The sequence below is a fragment of the Mauremys mutica genome, chromosome 1 (genome assembly GCF_020497125.1).
Source record: "Mauremys mutica isolate MM-2020 ecotype Southern chromosome 1, ASM2049712v1, whole genome shotgun sequence".
In the NCBI taxonomy this organism is placed as follows: domain Eukaryota; kingdom Metazoa; phylum Chordata; order Testudines; family Geoemydidae; genus Mauremys; species Mauremys mutica.
The window spans coordinates 77,827,923-77,848,040 of record NC_059072.1 but is presented as its reverse complement, the minus strand read 5'-3'; the positions used below and the strand labels follow the sequence as shown (position 1 = coordinate 77,848,040).

Genomic DNA, 20,118 nt, shown 5'->3' with positions numbered 1-20,118 from the left:
GGGATATCGCCAGTTTAAGCAGCCATTCTCCAGCAGATGGGAAGGGGTAAATGAGAAATTTGCATTCTATCACAGGGACAGTTCAAACCTCATGTCCACAAGAGACTGTTTTTGTCACCATGAGTCAGAAAGGATGTTTCTAGTATAAGAAACAGAATTATAAAGAGGGGAGGAAAACACTGGACTTCATTCCTCTTCCTCCCATCTCTCTGCTTATGATATCAATGAATACCTGAAGGACACTGAACTCAAGTGGAGAGGACCTGGGCTGGATAGGGACCTAGCCTGTGAAATGTGGTGTGAAGTGAGAGAAATGCCTTTGCTTTGAATTCTGTAAGTTTATTAAGTAAGACTTTAGTTTGTGTTTTATATTTTTTCTTTTGTAACCAATCCTGACTTTTATGCTTCATTACTTGTAATCATTTAAAAAAATCTATCTTTTCTTTCTGTAGTTAATAATAAACTTGTTTTACTGTTTTATCTTAACCAGTGTTTAGTCCTAACCAGGATTAAAGTGTGTGGGGAAATTCCATTTGGACAACAAGGCTGGTGTATGTCATTTTCCACTGATGAAATGGCAGACTTTATGTGAGCTTGCATTATTCAGCAGTATGTTGGGCAGTACAAGACACACATTTCTGGGGGAAAGTCTGGGACTAGAGAGAGTACTGGTACTGCTCTGCAGTTTAATTAATGAGTGGCTAGCTAGTAGCAGTCAATACCATGTGACTGGGACCAAATTACATTGCTGGAGACTGTGTGTTAACTGGCTAGGAGTGGCTGTTCTCACAGTGTAAGAGGCACTCTAGGTTGTAGAACGGGGGGTCGGGGGAGGGGAAACACAGCTGTTCAACAGTAAAGCCTGTACCTTGGATAATGTCACACTGTGAAAGACAGACCCACAGAGAGGAGTGGGTCGACCCAGCCTGAGACTGAGGTGAAGACTTGTTTGTTTTTTTGTTTTGAGTTCTATTTGATTTATGCCATCTTGTTGGCAGGACTAAATAAATTGGACTCTTGAAGAGGAAACTTGTTTTAAATACTGTTGGACTGTGGTGTGGACTACAGAGAGGGAAACCGAGGCAGGACTGCTGCACTCATCTGTCCATGAGAGGGCACTGGGGAGGTTGTGACCCAGTGTCAGGCCTCAGCTCAGCAAAGCACATGCTTAACTTTGTCACTAGGACTTAATATTAAGCATGTGCTTTATTGCTTTGCTGTATTGGAATTATGATTATTTTTTAAATTAGTGCATATATCTTTGTGAGTTCACACATCACAAGCCGTGGCTATTTAAAAACAAATAGATAAATACAATCTGTGGGTGACAATGGGAAGTGTGATTATCCTCAATGTAATCAAAGTAAAATGTACAGTATAATGTCCTCACTTGAAAAATGTTATTTTGGCCATGATTAAGGATATAATTCTGTTGTGGATGTCACGGATTCCATGACATTAATGGACTTCTGTGACTTTTTTGGCTTCAGCCCACCACAGTGGCAGGGCTAGAGCAGTTATTAGCCCCTGCCCAGGAGCAGTAGCAGGACTGGAGCAGTGGCTGCAGTCAGCCCTGGGGCTCGAGCAGTAGCCGGGCCCACAGCAGTGCCCGGAGCTGGTCAGCCTCCACTGTAAGAGCAGGCTCTGGGGCTAGGGCAGTGGCGGTGCTGGAGCAGTGGCTGGCAGTCAGCCCCTGGTGGGGCTCACACTGTTAAGCCCACCCTCTCACCCCCATGTACTTTTTAGTAAAACTCACAGACAGGTCATGGGCTTCCGTTAATTTTGTTTATTTCCCACAATCTGTCTGTGAGTTTTACTAAAAATACCCATGACAAAAGCTTAATCTTAGGATATGTCTACACTACCTGCCGGATCAGCAAGCAGCGATCAATCCAGCAGGGGCAATTTATTGTGTCTAGTCTAGATGCAATGAATCGATCCCCAAGCACTCTTCCATCGACTCCTGTACTCCACCGTCATGAGAGGTGCAGGCGGAGTCAATGGGGGAGCGGCAGCAGTTGACTCACCGTGGTGAAGACACCATGGTAAAAAAAACACACAAAAAAAACAGGAGTACTTGTGGCACCTTAAAGACTAACAAATTTATTGTAGCATGAGCTTTCGTGAGCTAAAGCTCACTTCTTCGGATGCATAGAATGGAACACACAGACAGGAGATATTTATACATACAGAGAACATGAAAAGGTGGAAGTATGCCTTCCACCTTTTCATGTTCTCTGTATGTATAAATATCTCCTGTCTGTGTGTTCCATTCTATGCATCCGAAGAAGTGAGCTTTAGCTCACGAAAGCTCATGCTACAATAAATTTGTTAGTCTTTAAGGTGCCACAAGTACTCCTGTTTTTTTTTTTTTTTTTTTTTTGCGGATACAGACTAACACGGCTGCTACTCTGACACCATGGTAAGTCGATCTAAGTACGTCAACTTCAACTACATTATTCACATAGCTGAAGTTGCGTAACTTAGATTGATTTCCCTTTCCCCCTTCCCCCCCACCCGCCCCCAGTGTAGACCAGGCCTTAGTAATGATTCACTGTGCTGGAACTTTTTAATACCAAAGCTAATCCTGCATAATCCACAGCTCTGATGGATATGTTGAGTCGTGGTTCACCTGCAATCAGAACCATGATTTAGGACATTTTCATTGACTTCATTGGACTTTAGATCATCACTTAGTTTTACTCTCTAAGTCCTTCCGTTGAGCATGCATAAAGTATGGAGAGAACATAAGTTGTTTAATTGATTGCATAAATGAAATATATGTTGCTTTCTTGCCTCAGTCATAATATGACATAGATATGACCTTCTGGCTTTGTTCAACTAGCAGACATTGGTGAAAATATTTTCTCTCTAATAGTAATAATATAATTTATTAATAATAATTACTATTATTATTTATTAAATCATGGTCCTTCACTGGTCCATGAAGAATCAACAAGTTAAAGGCACCAAAATAAGGAAGGTCACTGAAAAGATATTTGAATTTGCCACTTAATAGCCAATGCACAATGTTTCCTTGCTTATTTAGACTTAAACCTTGATAATTGCCAGTGGTCAGAAAACATTGTGGCAATTCTGATCACCATATTACACAATAGTTTACCAGCATAGATTGGTTTTGAGGTGTTTGAGACATTTTATGATATTTACTGGTGTTTATGGACTATTGATTTACTTTTTGGTGTAGGAAGGTGTATTTTATAACACACACACAAAAAACCCTTTATATTGTAGCAAATATGTTGAAATCTCAGATTTGTACAATACATCATGCTTAGAAACTAGATTTATTTGTAAATGTTTTGGTCCAATTAATCTCAAGTAGGAAAAATCACATTCAAGAAACAACAATTGCAAAAAAGACACAGTTATGTTATAATCTTGATGATTTTTCATAGTATATTTTTCACACAAATGATTTTAGATTTAAATAAGAACCATAAAGCACAGTTACTCAAACTAAATATACATTGCTGTCTTTGCTGCATCAGTAGTATGAACTTCTCTTGAGTATGTATGGTCTTCTGGCTTTGTTAACATGTAGTTGCCGTTTCAGGATATAAGGAGTTTTTCTCTTCATTATATCTTGGTTTGAATCCTCTTGATTGAAAACATCCTGCTGAAGTATCTGTAAGACATGAGAAGAGACACTGTGGAATCTCTGTATTTCTTTGGTTTAAAGATAAAGAAAAATATTGATCTCTTGATATTTTTGTAAATCTATATTCTCTTAATATACCCACTAGAAAAAAAAAAGATAATGGACTTTAGTCATGTCAAGGAATTAATTATAAAGCAATACCTATCTACTCTCTAATCAGAGATGATGAGTAAATTTCAAAATTTTGGGGGTGAAATCCTGGTTCCATGGATGTAAATATGACTGTTGACATTGACTCGAGTGAGGCTAAGATTTCACCCTGGGAGCTTTCATTTAATGTGGATGAAGCTTTCAGAAGTTAAGGTTCTTATTTTAACTTCTTTGGTCTAAAATTTAGGCTGGAAATCTCATGAGATTTCATCTACTTGCTAGTTTTAGCCTTCCTAGCAATATTAGTAGGTAAAATGAGAAATGTATAAAATTTAAAAAACCAGAAATGTACAAATATCAACAAAATGGCAGTTATAAATGTCAGAATGTTCAAGATCAATTGTGCTTTGAGTTTTGCATGAAGGGTCAAGTCATTTCTTAGTTATCTGAAATGATTTAATCCATTCTTATTACTGCACCTTTTAATGATCAAACACAATCCAGCTGGCTGACAGAGGGTTATTCAATTAAAACCTTTGTAGTGCTCCAAATTTAATTGTTTGGGGTAGGGCTTAAATTCTCAGAGTATTTCCTGGAGCCCTGGGGCTTGGCACTTCATTCTTGTGGGAGGCATCAGGGTTGAAAATATTTACTGGAGCTCCACTCCATATGGCTATGGCTGAATTTAAGCCCTGGTTTGGGACACTAAAATCTATTGATCACTTAGTAAATGGGTCCTGATCTAAAATCCATTGGAATCAATGGAAAGACTCCAAGTGATTTCAATGGGCTTTGGAACAGAGCTTGGATGAACAGGATCACAGGAAGGTGCATCATGGTCAGTGGAGCCCTTTCTCATGTTTTCTCAATCCCTTCTTCCCTCATTTTCCTCTCCTTCTCTCTTAAACTTGTCTGATATTTCTTTGCACTCCTTTACCGCACATCTAAGCTGCACACAACCATATTTTCTATATCTATGGCTTCTTTGAGGCTGGGGAGCCCCAGTTTCTGCTACCTGTACCTGCATCTCCAGGGTGACACACCTCAGTATCCTGGTGAAGCATGCCAGTTCTACCGCAGCTACTCTTCAGCGCTAAACGTACTGCTGTTACAGTTCTGTGTAAGTGCTACTGCAGCTCACGCAGAGGATTCTGGTGCATGTGCACTGCTGTGGTCCACCAGATCCAATGGGCTAAATCCTCAGCTGTGCTGAGCATAATTTGGCACAGCTGAGGAGAGTGTGCATACTGCAGAGAGAGCAAAATGGCTCTAAACCACCTTTTCTGCCTCCTGGGCCTCTGGGCAATGCTCATGGGGAAACACCCTGCTTCATGGTATTCCCCAGGGCAACCATGGTGGCTTTGCATTCACGCTGTACTGACATAGGTAGTGCAAGTGGCCAACTGCAAGGTGGGCCCAATGATCCTATGCACATACATAAGGCCATCTCCTGCTTTCAGTCACACCTCTGTAAATCCAGACTAACTCTACTGCTGTTGAACAGAGTTTAATTTTCTGTTCTGTCAAGAAGCTCATCTTCATATCTCTGCTTAGTTTTGGGGTAATGGCTACAAAGTGTGGAGAAATTATATAGTTAATATTTTACATTGATATAGTCCAAAGCACCCTGCAGCTCTTCAGAAATGATATATGTACAAGACTGTTTAAGGAAACCACTTAGAGATGGAGAGCACCAGAGAGATAGATAACCAGCATCCAACAATGCAAGAAGGGGATATTTTGGCCAAATATACTGAGGCTTTGAAGGGTCCATACAGAGCAGGCAGGATGTAGGTTTTTAAGTCTCTCTTGATATATAAATACAGCATCAAAGCAGAGTCCTTCAAGTGACATGCATTAGTGATGTGTTGCTTACCTCCCAGTGCTGAAAGGCTCTGCTGTGGCAGACTTTTTGGAGCTGGTATATTGTCAGCATCGCTTCCAAGCTGGAGCCATCTAGAGCAGCAGGAAACTGTCCTCTCGGAAGGAGGTCATCTTCCTCAGACTCTGCTGTTTCCTCTGCTTGGTTGTTTATGTTGTTTATAAGACTGCACACATTGAGCAGGGTCATCTTCCAGTAAGGAAGTTTCACTCTGTTAAGCTGAAGGATACAAAACACATGCTATGTGAAATGCTGTCTTCTCTTTAGCAAGAGCTGTGTGATACTGTAAAGCATTTCAGTGGGGACAGTATATTTTGTTTAGTGTGTTTTGGGGTTTTGTTTGTTTTTGTCTAACCAAAATTAAGGCAACAATTATAGTGTGAGGTAATTAAGACAACTCATTTATTAAACATGTGCAGGGTCTGATCCTCCTTGTGTAGTTGTGCAGTGTCAAAGGAAACTGCCATCAGCTCAGAATGGTAGTATTTCACACCACTCTGCGCAGGTATAAATGATTTTACATGGTTCCAGAGAGTGAAGAATCGGGCTTGCTGGTTGAAGTCCTAGTGCAGGGAGCTCAGCCTAACTAATAAGCCTGTTGACAAGGATGGATTCTGAGTCACAAGGGGATCCTCCTCCCCAAACTGTAGGCCAGTAAGGGGTACTTCTCTGCTCCATGGCTATTCTTGCAGGGAGTGTGCTCTCTCCAGACACAGGTGTGTGATGCAGCGGACAACTGCAGTTCATGAACCCTAAGGTCTTGTCTGCCGTGGCCCTTTTAACAATCTTGTGTAGGGAGCTGGCATGGAGAACCAATCTGCAGAGCAGCGTGGATTACAGAGTACCAAAAAGAAATTACAGATTAAGCCGATGTATAAATACAAAAAAAAATTATTAAGCAAATAAAGATGAGCTACTCAATATCTGGTTCTTTATGGGAAGTGGGGTGAGTTTATAAAAAAAATGAAGGGAAATAATGAAGAAATGGCGAATTCAAAGTATTCTTGCAATAGGCTGAGTGTTATTTGCCTAAACACCTGACACCCATGCAGCTAGCAGATGTTGATCCTATTCAGAATGGGTTGAGTGGGTTCTGCTGACTCACTGAGGCAGATGACCTAAGTGACCTTTATATACAGGAAGGTTAGAGTGGTTCTCATGCGAGCGAGGATCTAGAGTGTGGGTTGAATAGTCCCAGACAGAATCCTAAAACCTACCAAGACTAAGGAGCAGATTTGAGTTGACTTTTATATCTTCTTATTGATAAATTCCAACCACAGAAGGGAGGCCACTTCAAACTTTATATAGGGTATGGAATTTATTTGTAGGGAAAGTTGGAAAAGGTGACTGCCCACTTTATTCTGCAATCTGAACATATTCCCATACAACTCAATTACATTACAAAACTGAGACATAAAAGATTAATGCTACTGGGCCATCTATACATATCCGTGCCTCTTATTATCATTATTAAAAGATAGACATGAATACCAATGGCCGTGTATACCCCTTATGAAGAGGAAAAAATGCTAAATTCTGTGGTAAATATATTCAGAGATAAATATCCAAAGCAGAGAGACAAGTCAAGTGGGAGTAGATATCCAACAGGGGTTGGTTGTAGGGGAAAGTACTGGTAGGCAAACAGAGTTGGGTAGCAGTGGGGAGGCAGGTATGTGGGGTAGAAAGGAGGGATCCAGAAGAAAAGAGGAGAGTTCAAGATGATTGGATTTGTGGAGAATGTTGGAGATCAGGAAATTTAGAAGGAAGTGGAGTCTGTTGTAGTGAGTAGAAAGAAGAATCCACACTGGGGGAAAGAATGGGGGCTTATCACGGGAAAGGGAGAGATGAGGATCTGAAGATATCTATGGTATTATATGCTTATCTTCAGTTTCTCAGTGCAATTTGTTGAATAAATTTGGGTTACTAATAGATATTGGAGCATTTTGCTGTAAGATTGGGTGAACTGCAACAAGAGTTCAGCGATGTAAGAATTTACTGATATGGGAAGATTTCCTCCTGGTCAAGCTGAATCTCCAGTCAGTAGAGAATCTGTTGCACTTAAGTGTCCTGAGTGTTCCATTAACTTAAACTATTTATTTCCAGTCAACACCTTTCCTCTATTTTCCTATTAGCTAGAGCTGGGTGGAGGAAGGTAAGTCTGTTTTCATGAAGGATTTTGATATTTTGATATTTGATTTAATTCCAGTTCAGAACAAACCCCCAACATTTCAAAATTCGCTGTGAAAAGAAGCTTTGACTTTTAGAGGCAGTCTTTTTTTTTTTTTTTTTTTTTTGCGGGGGGAGCTGTGCCAGGGTTTCCATGGCTTCCAGGCTCTCAGCTCCTTGCAAGCCTGCCAGATGATACTTCTGTTGGAACTTTACCAACAGCTGTCTGTCCCTATGAAATGTTTCAATTTCAACAAAACTCCAAAGTGCATTTCTACTAGCTTTTAATTTTGGTTTGGAAAAACTCAAGTGAGGATGCCACCTCGCCTTGGCTTCACTCACTACTTCCCTTCTCCATCATATTTTCCATACTCTGCCTTCTCCATCTATTTTTCCCTTCTTGAAAATTTTGATTTTTCTCCAGCATAGAAAGTAATTTCCTTTAAACAGAAACTAGGCACATGAAAATTCCATGCACAAGGAAAGTATAGGCTGAACAGTACCTTCTTGCTCACTGAGCTCATAGTTCCCAAATGATCCATGTTGTTCATCAAATCATAGAAAGATAGGCTGGAAGGGACCTCAGGAGGTCATCTAGTCAAACCTTCCAGTATTGAGGAAGGACCATTTTAGATGGATAACTGTCTAATCTGTTCTTTAAAACTTCCAATGATGGGGATTCCACAACCTTACTTGATAAATTATTTCAGTACTTAACTATCTTTACGGTTAGGTTTTTTTCCCTAATATCTAACCTCAATCTTCTTTGTTGCAAATTAATGTCAGCATTACATTTATTTTAGTGAATTAAAGTGTATTTGTTTGTATGTTTCCAGGAACAAATATTAATGTAGCAAAATAATATAGCTGTTTCAACAATACAGACATTCGTTTTATTTAGTGATAGCATGGTTAGGATGGGGGACAGGTATGTACACCATGTAATTTTCAGTCCACTAGAGAATCCCATAACCTTGTGGTTCTTTGAGTCATCTTTATAATAGAGATGAATATTCTATGTTGAATTTGTGTGGTATTCATTGTTAGCCATATTTGTGTTTGTGTTTGTTTGTTTGTTATGGGGAGAGAGGGAGAGAAATGGCATAAAGACAGGCCAAGGGAGCAACAGAAATTTGAATCAATGTCAGCATTTTTTTAAGTAATTCCCTTTGGACCATAGTCTTCTCTCAGATACAGGTGTGTTATTAAGTGGGCATAATTTAGCCATTTGTTAGACAAGCCTTGTTTTCTCATCAGCGTTGGGTTCACCTTTCAGAAATGGGTATGTTGTTGTGTAGGTGAAATGGAAACACATCCTAAATCCTGCTCAGCAGCTTGAAATGTTGTGTTTTATTTTGTTTACTTAGTACTGGTCTTCCACTCAGGTGATATAATTAGAGCTTTGAAATATTTTGAAGGATCCGACAGGTTCATAACAAAATTCACCTCTTCATGGAATGTCTGACTTAATTAGCATGAGGTGGATTTAAAAAGTAAATAAAATGCCCATTTCAATTTCAAAACTCGCTTTGGTTTACTTTAAATTATTTGTGGCATAAAAAAAGTACTGATTTTTTTCACACAAAAGATGAAGCTTTCCATGTACGCTTTCCCGCATGTTAAATGCCTTTGCACAAAGAATGATGTTTTCAGTATGTGGATGAAAATTCTGCAGCTTCCTGTGTAGAGCTTCAGTATCCTTTGGGTCTAAAGTTGTTACTCTATCCCAGCTTTAGACATTCCAGAGAACATTTTTTGAAGACACAGGTGGCATATGCAAGTAGCAACCCCCAGCTGAGTCAAGTTTAGTACAGTTCTTACTAGCAAGGCCAGGAGAAGAGTCCCCTTTGGCTCGACAGTTATTGGGTTTTGTAGCATTGTTTGTGAGACACACCTAAGATAGATTGGTACAATGGACCTGATTCCCATTTATGCCACACTTACATCAATGTAACTCCTTTAACTTCAGTGTAATTACTTCTGATTTGCACCAGTGTCAGATCAGAATGAGGCCTTATGTCTTTAAATACAATTGACTAGGTTAATTGTCGGGCAAGACTGCATATATGAGGGCTATTTATAGCTTGTGGGAAGGAGTATGGCCTCCTGGTTACAGCACCAGACTGGGATTTAGTAGACGTAGGTTCTATTCTTGCTTCTGCCACTGGCTTGTTGGGTGATTGTGGGCAACTCACATCACCTCCTCCTGCCACAGTTTCCCATCTGTAAAACAATGGGGACAATGGTACTGTTTTCTTTTGTTAAGTGCTTTGAGATCTACTGCTGAAAAGCACTACTGCTGAAAAGAGCTAGGTATTGTTATTATATAACTTTCTGCTGCATAGAAAGCTCTCCCGATTAAGAAAATAGAACAGGATTGTTACTCCAATGTAAGACCAGGTACCGAATGACTGTATCTCGATTTATACATTGTGTGAACTCTCTAGTAATATGGTAAAGCTTAGCCTTACACTCATGGAGCCCAAGAGTCCTGGTTCACTTTCAATGAGTGGCATATTTTCCGCACAGTTCTAGACTGTCAGTCACATGGGTGACTACAAACGCTCAAGCTATGGTTTGGAAAACAGCCATGAAGGAGATCAAAGCACCAAAGTCTCAAAGAATAGAGCTAATATACTGAAGGTTAGTTGAAAAAAAGAGTCTGGTAGTAATTTGATAAAACAATGGAGGTTGTTTGTAATAAGAATCTGGCTTTGAGATTTACTGATGCTGAAGAATTCATGCAGGGAATTTTATATATGCATTGATGAAGCTTCTTATGAAACGGAATATTGAAAGTTGTTGGGCTCAGAAATATAATGGGCCTTTTCTCTTTCCTTTGATGTATTTCTGAAAATTTGTGTCCCAGTTGTTAATTGAGCTGGCCAACACTGTCAGTTTCTGGTTCATGATAAATTTTGGATATTTTGAAAAAAAAAATTCAGATCCAAAATGAAACCAGATTTTTAGAAACTTCCCACAAACCAGAAAATCACAAAACAAAACAAAATATTAATATTTAATTTGCATGATGTTTCCAAAATGAAATTTGCTCCCTGAGACTTTGGCAGTGACTAATTGAAACGGACATTCTTATTAGTTTCACAGCTGCTATTCAGGTGGCAGCCATGAAACTGTCAAGAATGTCCATTTTAGTTAGCAACTGCCAGGGCTCCCAGGGTCTGCAGTTCTGAGGCCGACCCGCAATACAGACTGCCCCACCACAAGGAACTCAGAGCTTCCAACCTCCTGGGCCAGCTGGCCTCAGGACTGACCACTCACAAGCTGGGTAGCACAGGGATCCTGCTGGTTTGGGGAGTTTGGAAGCCCTGAAGTCCTGGACACAGGGAAGTCAGCATAGTAGGACTACTGTGAACCATGGAAACCTGTCCCAGGACTTCCAGACACTACAGCAGGGAACCTGAAATTCTTGAGAGCCCCCAGGTTTTCCAGGTTCCCTCCAGCGGAGCCAGGAGCCTAGAGGTGGATCTCCTAGGGCTGCCAGGTTCCTGACAGCCTTGGCATGGTGTGGCTGTCTTTTGACAGAAACCTGCCTGACAGACAGAGTTTCATCGGAACCCTGCCTGGGATGTTACAAATTTGTCAAACCCAAACCTCTTTTGCAGCACATTTCAGGTTCAACAAATCAGCATATTTTCCAACAAAACTCTGTTACATCACAAAATTTCCAACCAGTTTGAATTGTTTACCTAAAAGGAACACTGGGGTAGCCTTTATTGTGTCTGGAACTTCTTTGAGTGTGGAGGACTAAAGAGGAATCTGCGTTCCACTGACTGGATTTGTTACATATCAACTTGTTTATCTCTGATTTTGGTTAAATAGTACCTCCGGAGGCCTTGTTGATGTAGTAATAATTTATATTGCACTGTGTGCATAGTATTAGCTGCTGGAACACGGATAAATCTTGAATGTTACAAATTTTATACAAATAAATTCATTTCAGCTCTTGCTTCCTATATCCTCTAACTCATCCTCAGCTAAACAGACTTTTTTTAATAGAACCTCAAAATAATGAATAAAGTCAGATGATTTTCTGCCAGAGATAGCTAAAACAGTGAGGAAACTGGTTATAGAATTCGGGAGGTATACTAAAATGCTTGCTAGTCAACTAATATTTGGAAGGTGCTGCTCTGCAATGGGCTTTGTTTCATGACAGAGTAGTATGATTTTACTGCTTAGATTTTTCCTCCTTTTTCCATAGTGGAGGATGAAATAATTAAGCATCTTCTGCAAATGGATATTCACGTGAATTCAATGGAATATCAGGGCATACCTGTTATATCAGCAGTGCAAGACATGTCAGGTCTGTAGGAAATACTTATCTATTCAGGTTCTCATATGCTAGCTTCAGTGTAGTATTTGAGTGCCTCCCAAATACTTAAAAATAGGAATAACAATCATCCTTTCTCTGTTGCTAAGCAGACAGCCTGAATTTTGTACCAACTAGAGCTTGTCCAAGGTGCATCACTGTCCTTGCATATATGAGTTGCAGTTACCCAGGTTGGAGTTCATGAATGCATAGATAACTGTGGCCAGGGCTGTGTCTGGTAGGAGGGAGCTATGTCTTCTGGCCAGACACAGATGGTATAGATGGTAGTGAGCAGATTTTACAACTACAAATGCTGGGTATTGCTTATCTATCATACTATAGCAATAAGGTGTTGAAAAGGACCAAGAATGCTGACAAGTTTAATAGTCTGAGAGCAGGTCCCTCAATAGTGGGGAATATTATAGAGGAGGCATGTTCTTCAAAGTGACTCCACTTCACCTCAGTCTTGTTTGGGGTCTGTTTTATCAGGTTATACTTCATCCAGGTGACAGTTTTAGCAAGGCACTGAGAAAGCTGCGAGTCAGTGCTGTTTATTCTATGTAAAGCAGATGAAGACCAATATTACGTCTGCATACTGATGACACTTCAGGCTATGTTGTCTTCCTAGATCTCCAACAGGCAAAGTAAATGTTGAGTAAAACTGGAGAGAAATATGAGCCTTGTGGAATTCCATAGGTGAGAACTCTGGAGGTGGAGAAACTGTTGTAGAGAAAAGACCTAAACCATTTCAGGGAACTTCCATTTGCCCCAGGAACTTCTGTATCCCATCAGGGATGAGACACAAGTATTTGGTGATCAATAGAATCAAATGTTGCAGACCGGTCCAGCAGGAGGAGTTATGAGTATGGTTGTGCTTCCCTTTTTTATGACCAGGAAGAGGCCATCCACCAAGCTGCCATGCCCTGGCTTGAAGCTTGACTAAGAGAGACCCAACCCACAGATGGTATTGAAGACTGGCTTTTGCTTGCTTAGAAAAGGGAGGAATAGACCCTGGGCAGTAATTTGTGAAGTCAATAGCATCTAGTGCAGACTACTGCATGTTCTATGATGGGTTGTAGATTACCCTCATCTCTTACTATCCAGGAAGGCTAGGGCTTAGAATAACAGATAATTAGAGGTATATTCTTGAGCTGTGAATCAGTTTAAAAAAATTGAGCACTACGCCGTCAGAATGCCCTTGTTGAAAATATATTATGGACATACCAGGAATGCCAGGCAGTGTTAATGTGATTGATAAACTACTTTGCTACACTGACATGCATCCAACGAAGTGGGTATTCACCCACGAAAGCACATGCTCCAATACGTCTGTTAGTCTATAAGGTGCCACAGGACTCTTTTTGCTGCTTTTACAGATCCAGACTAACACGGCTACCCCTCTGATATTTGCTATACGTGTACATCCAGACTTTGCAAAATAGGTTTGCTTTTTTCTCCAAGATGTGAGGGCCAACAAGATGATTAGAGATTGCTTGGTTAGACTGGCAACTCCATATCACAGATGATTAGTGAAAAATAACAGTAGTTATTCTCTGTTGGAATTAGATATGAGGTGGCAGACAATAGGTTTCAGTTCAGGAAGGTCTGATCAACTACTACATCTTCCATCCCAAAATGTGCCTCACATTCTTTTACACATTTAAAATAGTCATTAGAAATTAGGTTTTAATCTGATGAATGCTGCAAACCCACACAAAGTGCATAATAAATGAATTTACTATCCCTCTAATTGGTGTAGTAGTGAAGACTCCCTTGCTGGACTGGTGGTATCTCACGCAAACTACAAGTGACTTTTCGGGAGCTTCACTATACCTTACTTGGATGTCAAGAGAACATGCACAATATGTCAAGGAGCCTGAGATTCACAATTATGTCACCACAAGTTAAGCTAGGGATGTTCCTATCACAAGTCCACTTGTTAAGACAGGCATAGCTATTATTAGATCACTTGAACTGCGTTTATGGATTTTGCAGCCTTCTGGACAGAGGGAGGCCTAAACAGCAAGTTGCCTCACCCAACACTATACATACCAAAAATCAGCTATGATTCAATTTGGCACATTCTTAATCATCCATTACACAACTGTTTTCGTGTTTGTTGTCTGTCAGAGATGGAGGAGAGCAACAAGTGGTGAAATCTTGGCTCTATTGACATCAGTAGTAAAACTCCCACTGACTTCATTGGAGCTAGGACTTCACCAAGAGTGTATTAGCCCTTTGGGACTCAGAGGAAGAATCCTTCTGACAGAATCCCACTCCTAAACTGGTCCCAGGAAAAGAATCCTCACTAATCTTTTCCCTACTTGACCAGCAGGAGTCAAGAAGCAGGTTTGTGTGACCTCTGGGCCTTGTTACCTTGCTAACTGTGAATACAGAAATATAGGCATTACCATACAGGATCAAACTGGATATCCATCTAGTCCATTCTCCTGTTTCCATTGACGCCTGGTATCAGGTGATATCAGAAAGGAAGGGGGTGAGAAACCCTGAGGTGAACAAATGTGGAATAACCAGCCAACAGAGGAATTTTCCATTAAAATGCAAAATGTTTTGACCACTCTGGTGAGAAGGGATAAAACGTCCTATTTTAAAATAAATTAATAAATCATTTATCAGGGAAGACTGAAACATGCATATATTTCCCACTTAATTAAAGTTTTTGGCTGCTGCCTGTCAAATGTGTATGTTCTGTTTTTGATACTTCACCTATGTGAAGCTGAGATCATTGAACCCTGAGTATTTAGAAAATAAATCTATGGCTGATTCTTTGGCCACTCAGGAAGGAAACTATTTACTGGATATTTTTGTGATTATTTTTCTGATGTTCTTTACAATCATTAAAATGACTAGCTTATTCCTAAACCAAAAAACAACATCTGTTGGTAACAGTTTTTGTCTTCTGAAAATATTAATTTTACACATATGTAGAAAAAGTATAATAGCATCTCATTTAGGCATTAATTCAAGATCAATTCAGACATAATCCTATTGGAAACACATTTTCTTCTGATAAATTTACATGAAACACAACCTGAATAATTTAATGAAAGTACCAGCATTACAAGTGAGAGACACTTTAAGTTTTCTGTGTCACATCAACACCTTTAAAATTCCTTTGAACTAGAAGAAAATTTTGCACCAAAGTAACGCCTTGCACTGAACTTTTATGTCTAGACTGTTATTACTTTGTGCAAAGACTTCCATGCTTGTAATGAGAATTCATGTGCTCCCTACAAGTCAGCTAAAGGGTAAAAAGAAAAAATAATTACCTTTGATGTATACATATTGGTCAATAAATCTGCTTCTAACGCTTTCATTTCCTCTTCTGAATCTGGGAATAAATCAGAAACACATGTGTACTATTTCATCACAAATCAGAGTCATTTGATTTCAGAATATAGGATTTAGGTATATCTCATAAAGAGCTCTTAAACTTAAATAACGGATAAAGGGCTAGTGGAGAATTTTCCTTTCTTAAAATATGATCCAGAAAGACTGACTGCAAGGGTCTTTTAGTATAAGCACAGCCTAGGTTAATGATGCATCTTATAAACAGTCACTCAGCATCATTCTAGGGCCTGATCCAAAGTCACTGAATTCAATGGAAAGATTCCCATTGACTTCAATGGGCTCTGAATCAGGCTCATAACCTATAGCCATTTCAGTAAAACAAAAATGTTGCCAAATCTCCTCATCCAACATCAATATGATTTTTTTTATCATCTGAACAAGCTTGTCGGTCACCTTTGCAAACTTTTAGACCCTGACTTTGTAGGTCTTTATCTTAAAAGGGACATTTCTTCATAATAGAGACAAAGTTTTAAGTAAAGTTTTTTAAAAATATGCATTAATAGTAGTTATATTTACTAGGCAAGACTCTCATTTTAGTTATATCAATATAAATTCTGCTTACATCAGTGATTTCAGTCAGATCAGAATTTGACCTATTGACTTTTAACTGTGTGTGTGTGTGTGTGTGTGTGTGTGTGTGAGAGAGAGAGAGATTTAATGTAGTGGAATAATTTCTTTCTACTAATTTAGTTGATCCTACATAGTGCAATATATTAGCAAGTCTTATGACTTATCTGATGGGGAAATGTTATTTTCAAAGGATGAAGCACGATCGGAAAGAATTCTATTCTTCTGTGCACTGAATTGTGTGACAGAGATCTACTTTGCAAATATAGCAATCATAACTCCAAGAGTATGGTAAATGTTTGGAGATCATTAAATACCTCTGCTGAAACAAATTTTATTTTAATTGTTTTGTAGCTCCCTAAAAGCAACAGTCATTCAAAGCCAATCCATAAATTTATTTACTTAAACATAAAAAAAACTAAAATGACACTTATCTGAGGCTCTAGGCACCCTAACAAACATAATATACTGTAATTATCAGCTGTGTTAACATGAGCAGTGTTTTTGTTGTTATTCATGTATTCTATAGGATGGAATATGTTGCCCATTTCCATCCAGGTTTGAGATCTACTGATGAAAAGTGCTATAGAAAAGGGTTTGGTTTTTTTGTTTGTTTTTTAATTTAATTCAATTATTTAGTTAGTTTGTTGCTACTGCTACCTTGGCAGTCGTAGGAATTTAGGAGATAAGACTAGGAGGGGCCTCATGGATCATCCAATCCAGTCCCCGGCTACCGCAGGCAAGCCTAGGATATAGTCCCATACATCAAATAATCAAACTTCATTTTAAAACTAATTAGGCTGTTTGTTCCCACTACTCCTACTGGGAGACTGTTCCAGCACCTCACGCCTCTGGTTAGAAACCTTCTTTTACCCATTATTCTTGTGACACCATTGTCCGTTAGCTTAAATAGCTCTTCTCCTTCCCTGGTGTTTTCACCCGATGTATTTATAGAGGGTAATCGTATTCCTGCCTTTGTTTTGCTAAGCTAAACAAGACAAACTTTTTTAGCCTCCTCTTGAAAGATAGGTTCTTCATTCCCCCTGATAACAGTAGTAGCCCTTCTCTGTACTAGTAATCAACACAGTATCTTAGTACCTACCAAAAGTCCTGTTACTAGGACTCTGCCCTAGTTTACACTACAAAATACAGACTTAAAATAGAGCCTAGAGAATGGCCAAGATAGGTGGAATGCTGCACAGAATATGTAGGTGCTAAGAAATGTTTTGAATGAAGAGCGCAAGAGAGCTTGGTGTACCTTATTTGGGAGCCTATTCCAGGTGAAAGGGGTGGCAAGGAGAGAAGCATGGATTCAAGAGCTAGTGAAAAAGACAATGGGAGGAGGCAAAAGAGGCATGGGCAGACAGCACAAAGAGTGGGAAGTGGTGCAGGACGAGTTGAGGGGAAGGATGTAATGGGGACAGAGTTAGGGAGAGCTCTGAATACAAAGTTTGTTTGTATCACACTATATTATTTAAGGGGGAAATGTACACACCTTAAGTGGATTTAAATTCTGCACTTTGTTCATATATTTAAATTTTAAAAGCTACATTTTCCTCTCAGTACAAAAGAAAATTAAAATACATGTTCTGTGTCTTAGCTAAAAAAGTGCAATGCTTTCCACATTGAGCTAATCTATCTGTCGCAGGTCCACATTTTCATATTTTTAAGCAAACTACATCATTTTAATTATGGTATGTTCCACTTTCTTCATTATAGACCCAATCCAATGTCTATTGAATTCAATGGGAGACTTTCCATTGAGTTTACTGGGCACTGGATCAGGACCTACTGCAGGTGCTAGGATCTGATCCTGCATCACTGATGTTAACAGTCATCTATTTTTTTTTAATGCTTTTTAAGATCTATGGATGAAAAGTGCTACATAAAAATCAAGAATTATCATTATTCTCACTGCTTTGCTATTCTGTGAAACAGAGGAACTGATCCTGCTGACCTTTCTCTTTAAACAGGAGCAGGATCAGATCCAAAGATCTATTGTGTGTGTCAGGTTTTGCTTACTCTTCGCACACTGTCAAATGCTAATACCTAGTTTACTAGTTATTCTCTTTGATACATTTTTGTTAGTATTCCTTTAAGATCTTGTTAGGAAATAACAGTTTATCATCTAGAACAATGCTAATGTGCTACCGATATAAAAGTTTATAGGTGAAAAATTTTAATCTAATGGACAGAGCCTAGTGCTCCTGAATACACTTAGAATTATGAAAGTGAAATAGAATTATGAAAGTTGAAATGTGAGGGTTATAATTTCTTTGTGTATTATTTTTTACTTTACTAGCATTTCATAGAATCATAGGAATGTAGGGCCTCAAAGTCATCTAATCTATTTCCCTCCTCTATGCTGAAGCAGGCAAGTAAGTACACCTAGACCCTACCTGACACCGTGAATATAGTATCATAATAAATCATGTTAATAAAGTATTAAGCTATTTTGTAATTTAGCAAGTCTGTATTTTGAAATCTACTCTGCTGCATATGCATGTGTGAGTGACTGTGTGGTTATAAAAGCCATTACATTTTTGTGTATAAACTTAGCTATGTCATTTTCCCAAAGGAAACTATAAACTAAACAAGTGTTACAGATCATCTGTTATACTCTGGCTATTTAAAGCAATTACACTTGGAGTAGAAAGTCACTTGAGTTTATCCTCCTATGGTGTGATTTGGTTTTGTATTGATGGAAATCTGCAGCTTTCTTTCCCCTTCAGATAATTTGGTAAAGATTATTTTAACACCACAGCTTCAGTTTTTGTATCTGCATCATTGATGGATATGAAATATGTATTTTAAGTACACATATAGCCATTTTGGTTAGGATTTGTCAAGGCTTCATATGAGCTGTAGAAAAGATATTGCCTAAGATATATGAGAGAACAACACAACATTCCATAGATCACAAATACTTTCAACACTTGTGACAATGTGAATGGTCACATCCCGTTATGTTTCTGAAGGGCTAGTCTATAACTTTTTAAAAAATCTAATATTGATGCTGTGTGAAAGAGCAGGTGAATGTGAAGAGAGGAACTCATGGCAATGACAGAAAAACTGTCATTCAACACTTATCAGGGTTGGCTTGTGTGTGTACATATATAAACCTTAGTCTAGCGTTAACTCTCTTTGTTTCTTTTGATCTCATCCCAGGGGCTAGTATACATGTTAGCTCTTATCACCTGAAAATGACTAGCCGGATGTAAAGACTTTATAAAAAAAAAAAAAAAACTTCCACTGCTCCTGGGTTTAAATGCCTATCAGAGGAGGAACAATCTAATAACTAACCAGAGGCAGGTTTGGGGACAGGAGCAGAGACACCCTCCACCCCCAATTCCCATCTTAGGAGGGAATCCCAAGAAGTTGCAAAGCGGAGCTTACCTGAGCACAGACTCCAGGAGGTGAAAGCCAGCAGGATCATGCACACCAGTTGAATTCTCATTCTTGCCATCTTCAGCCCTCTAGAAAGTAAAGTCCATAAATACTAAGAAGAAGAGATGAGAGAGACAGACACAGACAGAAAGAGAGAGAAAGTACAGCTGCTTCTTTCCCTCGCTGCCTTGAGCGGACTTGTGAGTGTCTGAACCATAAGGAGAGCCCTAGACCATTCCCTAAGTATATAAGCAGTGGGGTGATGTCACAAAAGTAGAGTGATTGTCTCTTAATGAATTACCCTCCCTTCTCCTCCTCCTCCTCCACAGCCCCCGCCCCCAGCTACTCAGCGCTGAGTGAAACTGACGCGATTCACTAATTGCGCTGCGCTGCTCCACACTCCTTGACGCACACAGATATCAGTTCAGAAACGTTGCTACATACGGAGCAACCCCTGTCCGGCTCACCTGTACTCTGTCATACACACACAGCAACAACCCGAAAGATAGGGCAGTTCTTAGTTCTTTTGGGGGAATAAGCGGGGGGGGGGGGGTGCGCGCGGGCGCGCTCATTAAAAAGGAGTGATCACCTGGCAATGAGATGCACGGTACAAGATGCAAGAAAGATGCTCTGGGAAAGGGA

General features: G+C 39.4%; 1 protein-coding gene across 1 annotated transcript; it reads right to left on the bottom strand.

Moving 5' to 3' along the window:
- Positions 1-3,129: 3,129 nt before the first annotated feature.
- Positions 3,130-19,719, bottom strand: NTS (neurotensin). The gene is made up of 4 exons (XM_044992326.1): positions 19,486-19,719; positions 15,441-15,502; positions 5,649-5,873; positions 3,130-3,649 (listed from the first exon to the last, which is right to left on the bottom strand). Exons 1-4 carry the CDS (start codon positions 19,553-19,555, stop codon positions 3,509-3,511), a joined length of 498 nt encoding a protein of 165 aa, XP_044848261.1. The 5' UTR covers positions 19,556-19,719; the 3' UTR covers positions 3,130-3,508.
- Positions 19,720-20,118: the final 399 nt, after the last annotated feature.

Bases quoted from the DNA above. Each gene is read 5' to 3' on its own strand.
- NTS (XM_044992326.1), bottom strand. From the start codon at position 19,555: ATGGCAAGAATGAGAATTCAACTGGTGTGCATGATCCTGCTGGCTTTC. The intron at 15,503-19,485 runs GTAAGCTCCGCT...ATTTATTCCCAG, and splicing joins CTCCTGGAGTCTGTGCTCAG to ATTCAGAAGAGGAAATGAAA. The intron at 3,650-5,648 runs GTAAGCAACACA...CATGTCTTACAG, and splicing joins GAGCCTTTCAGCACTGGGAG to ATACTTCAGCAGGATGTTTT.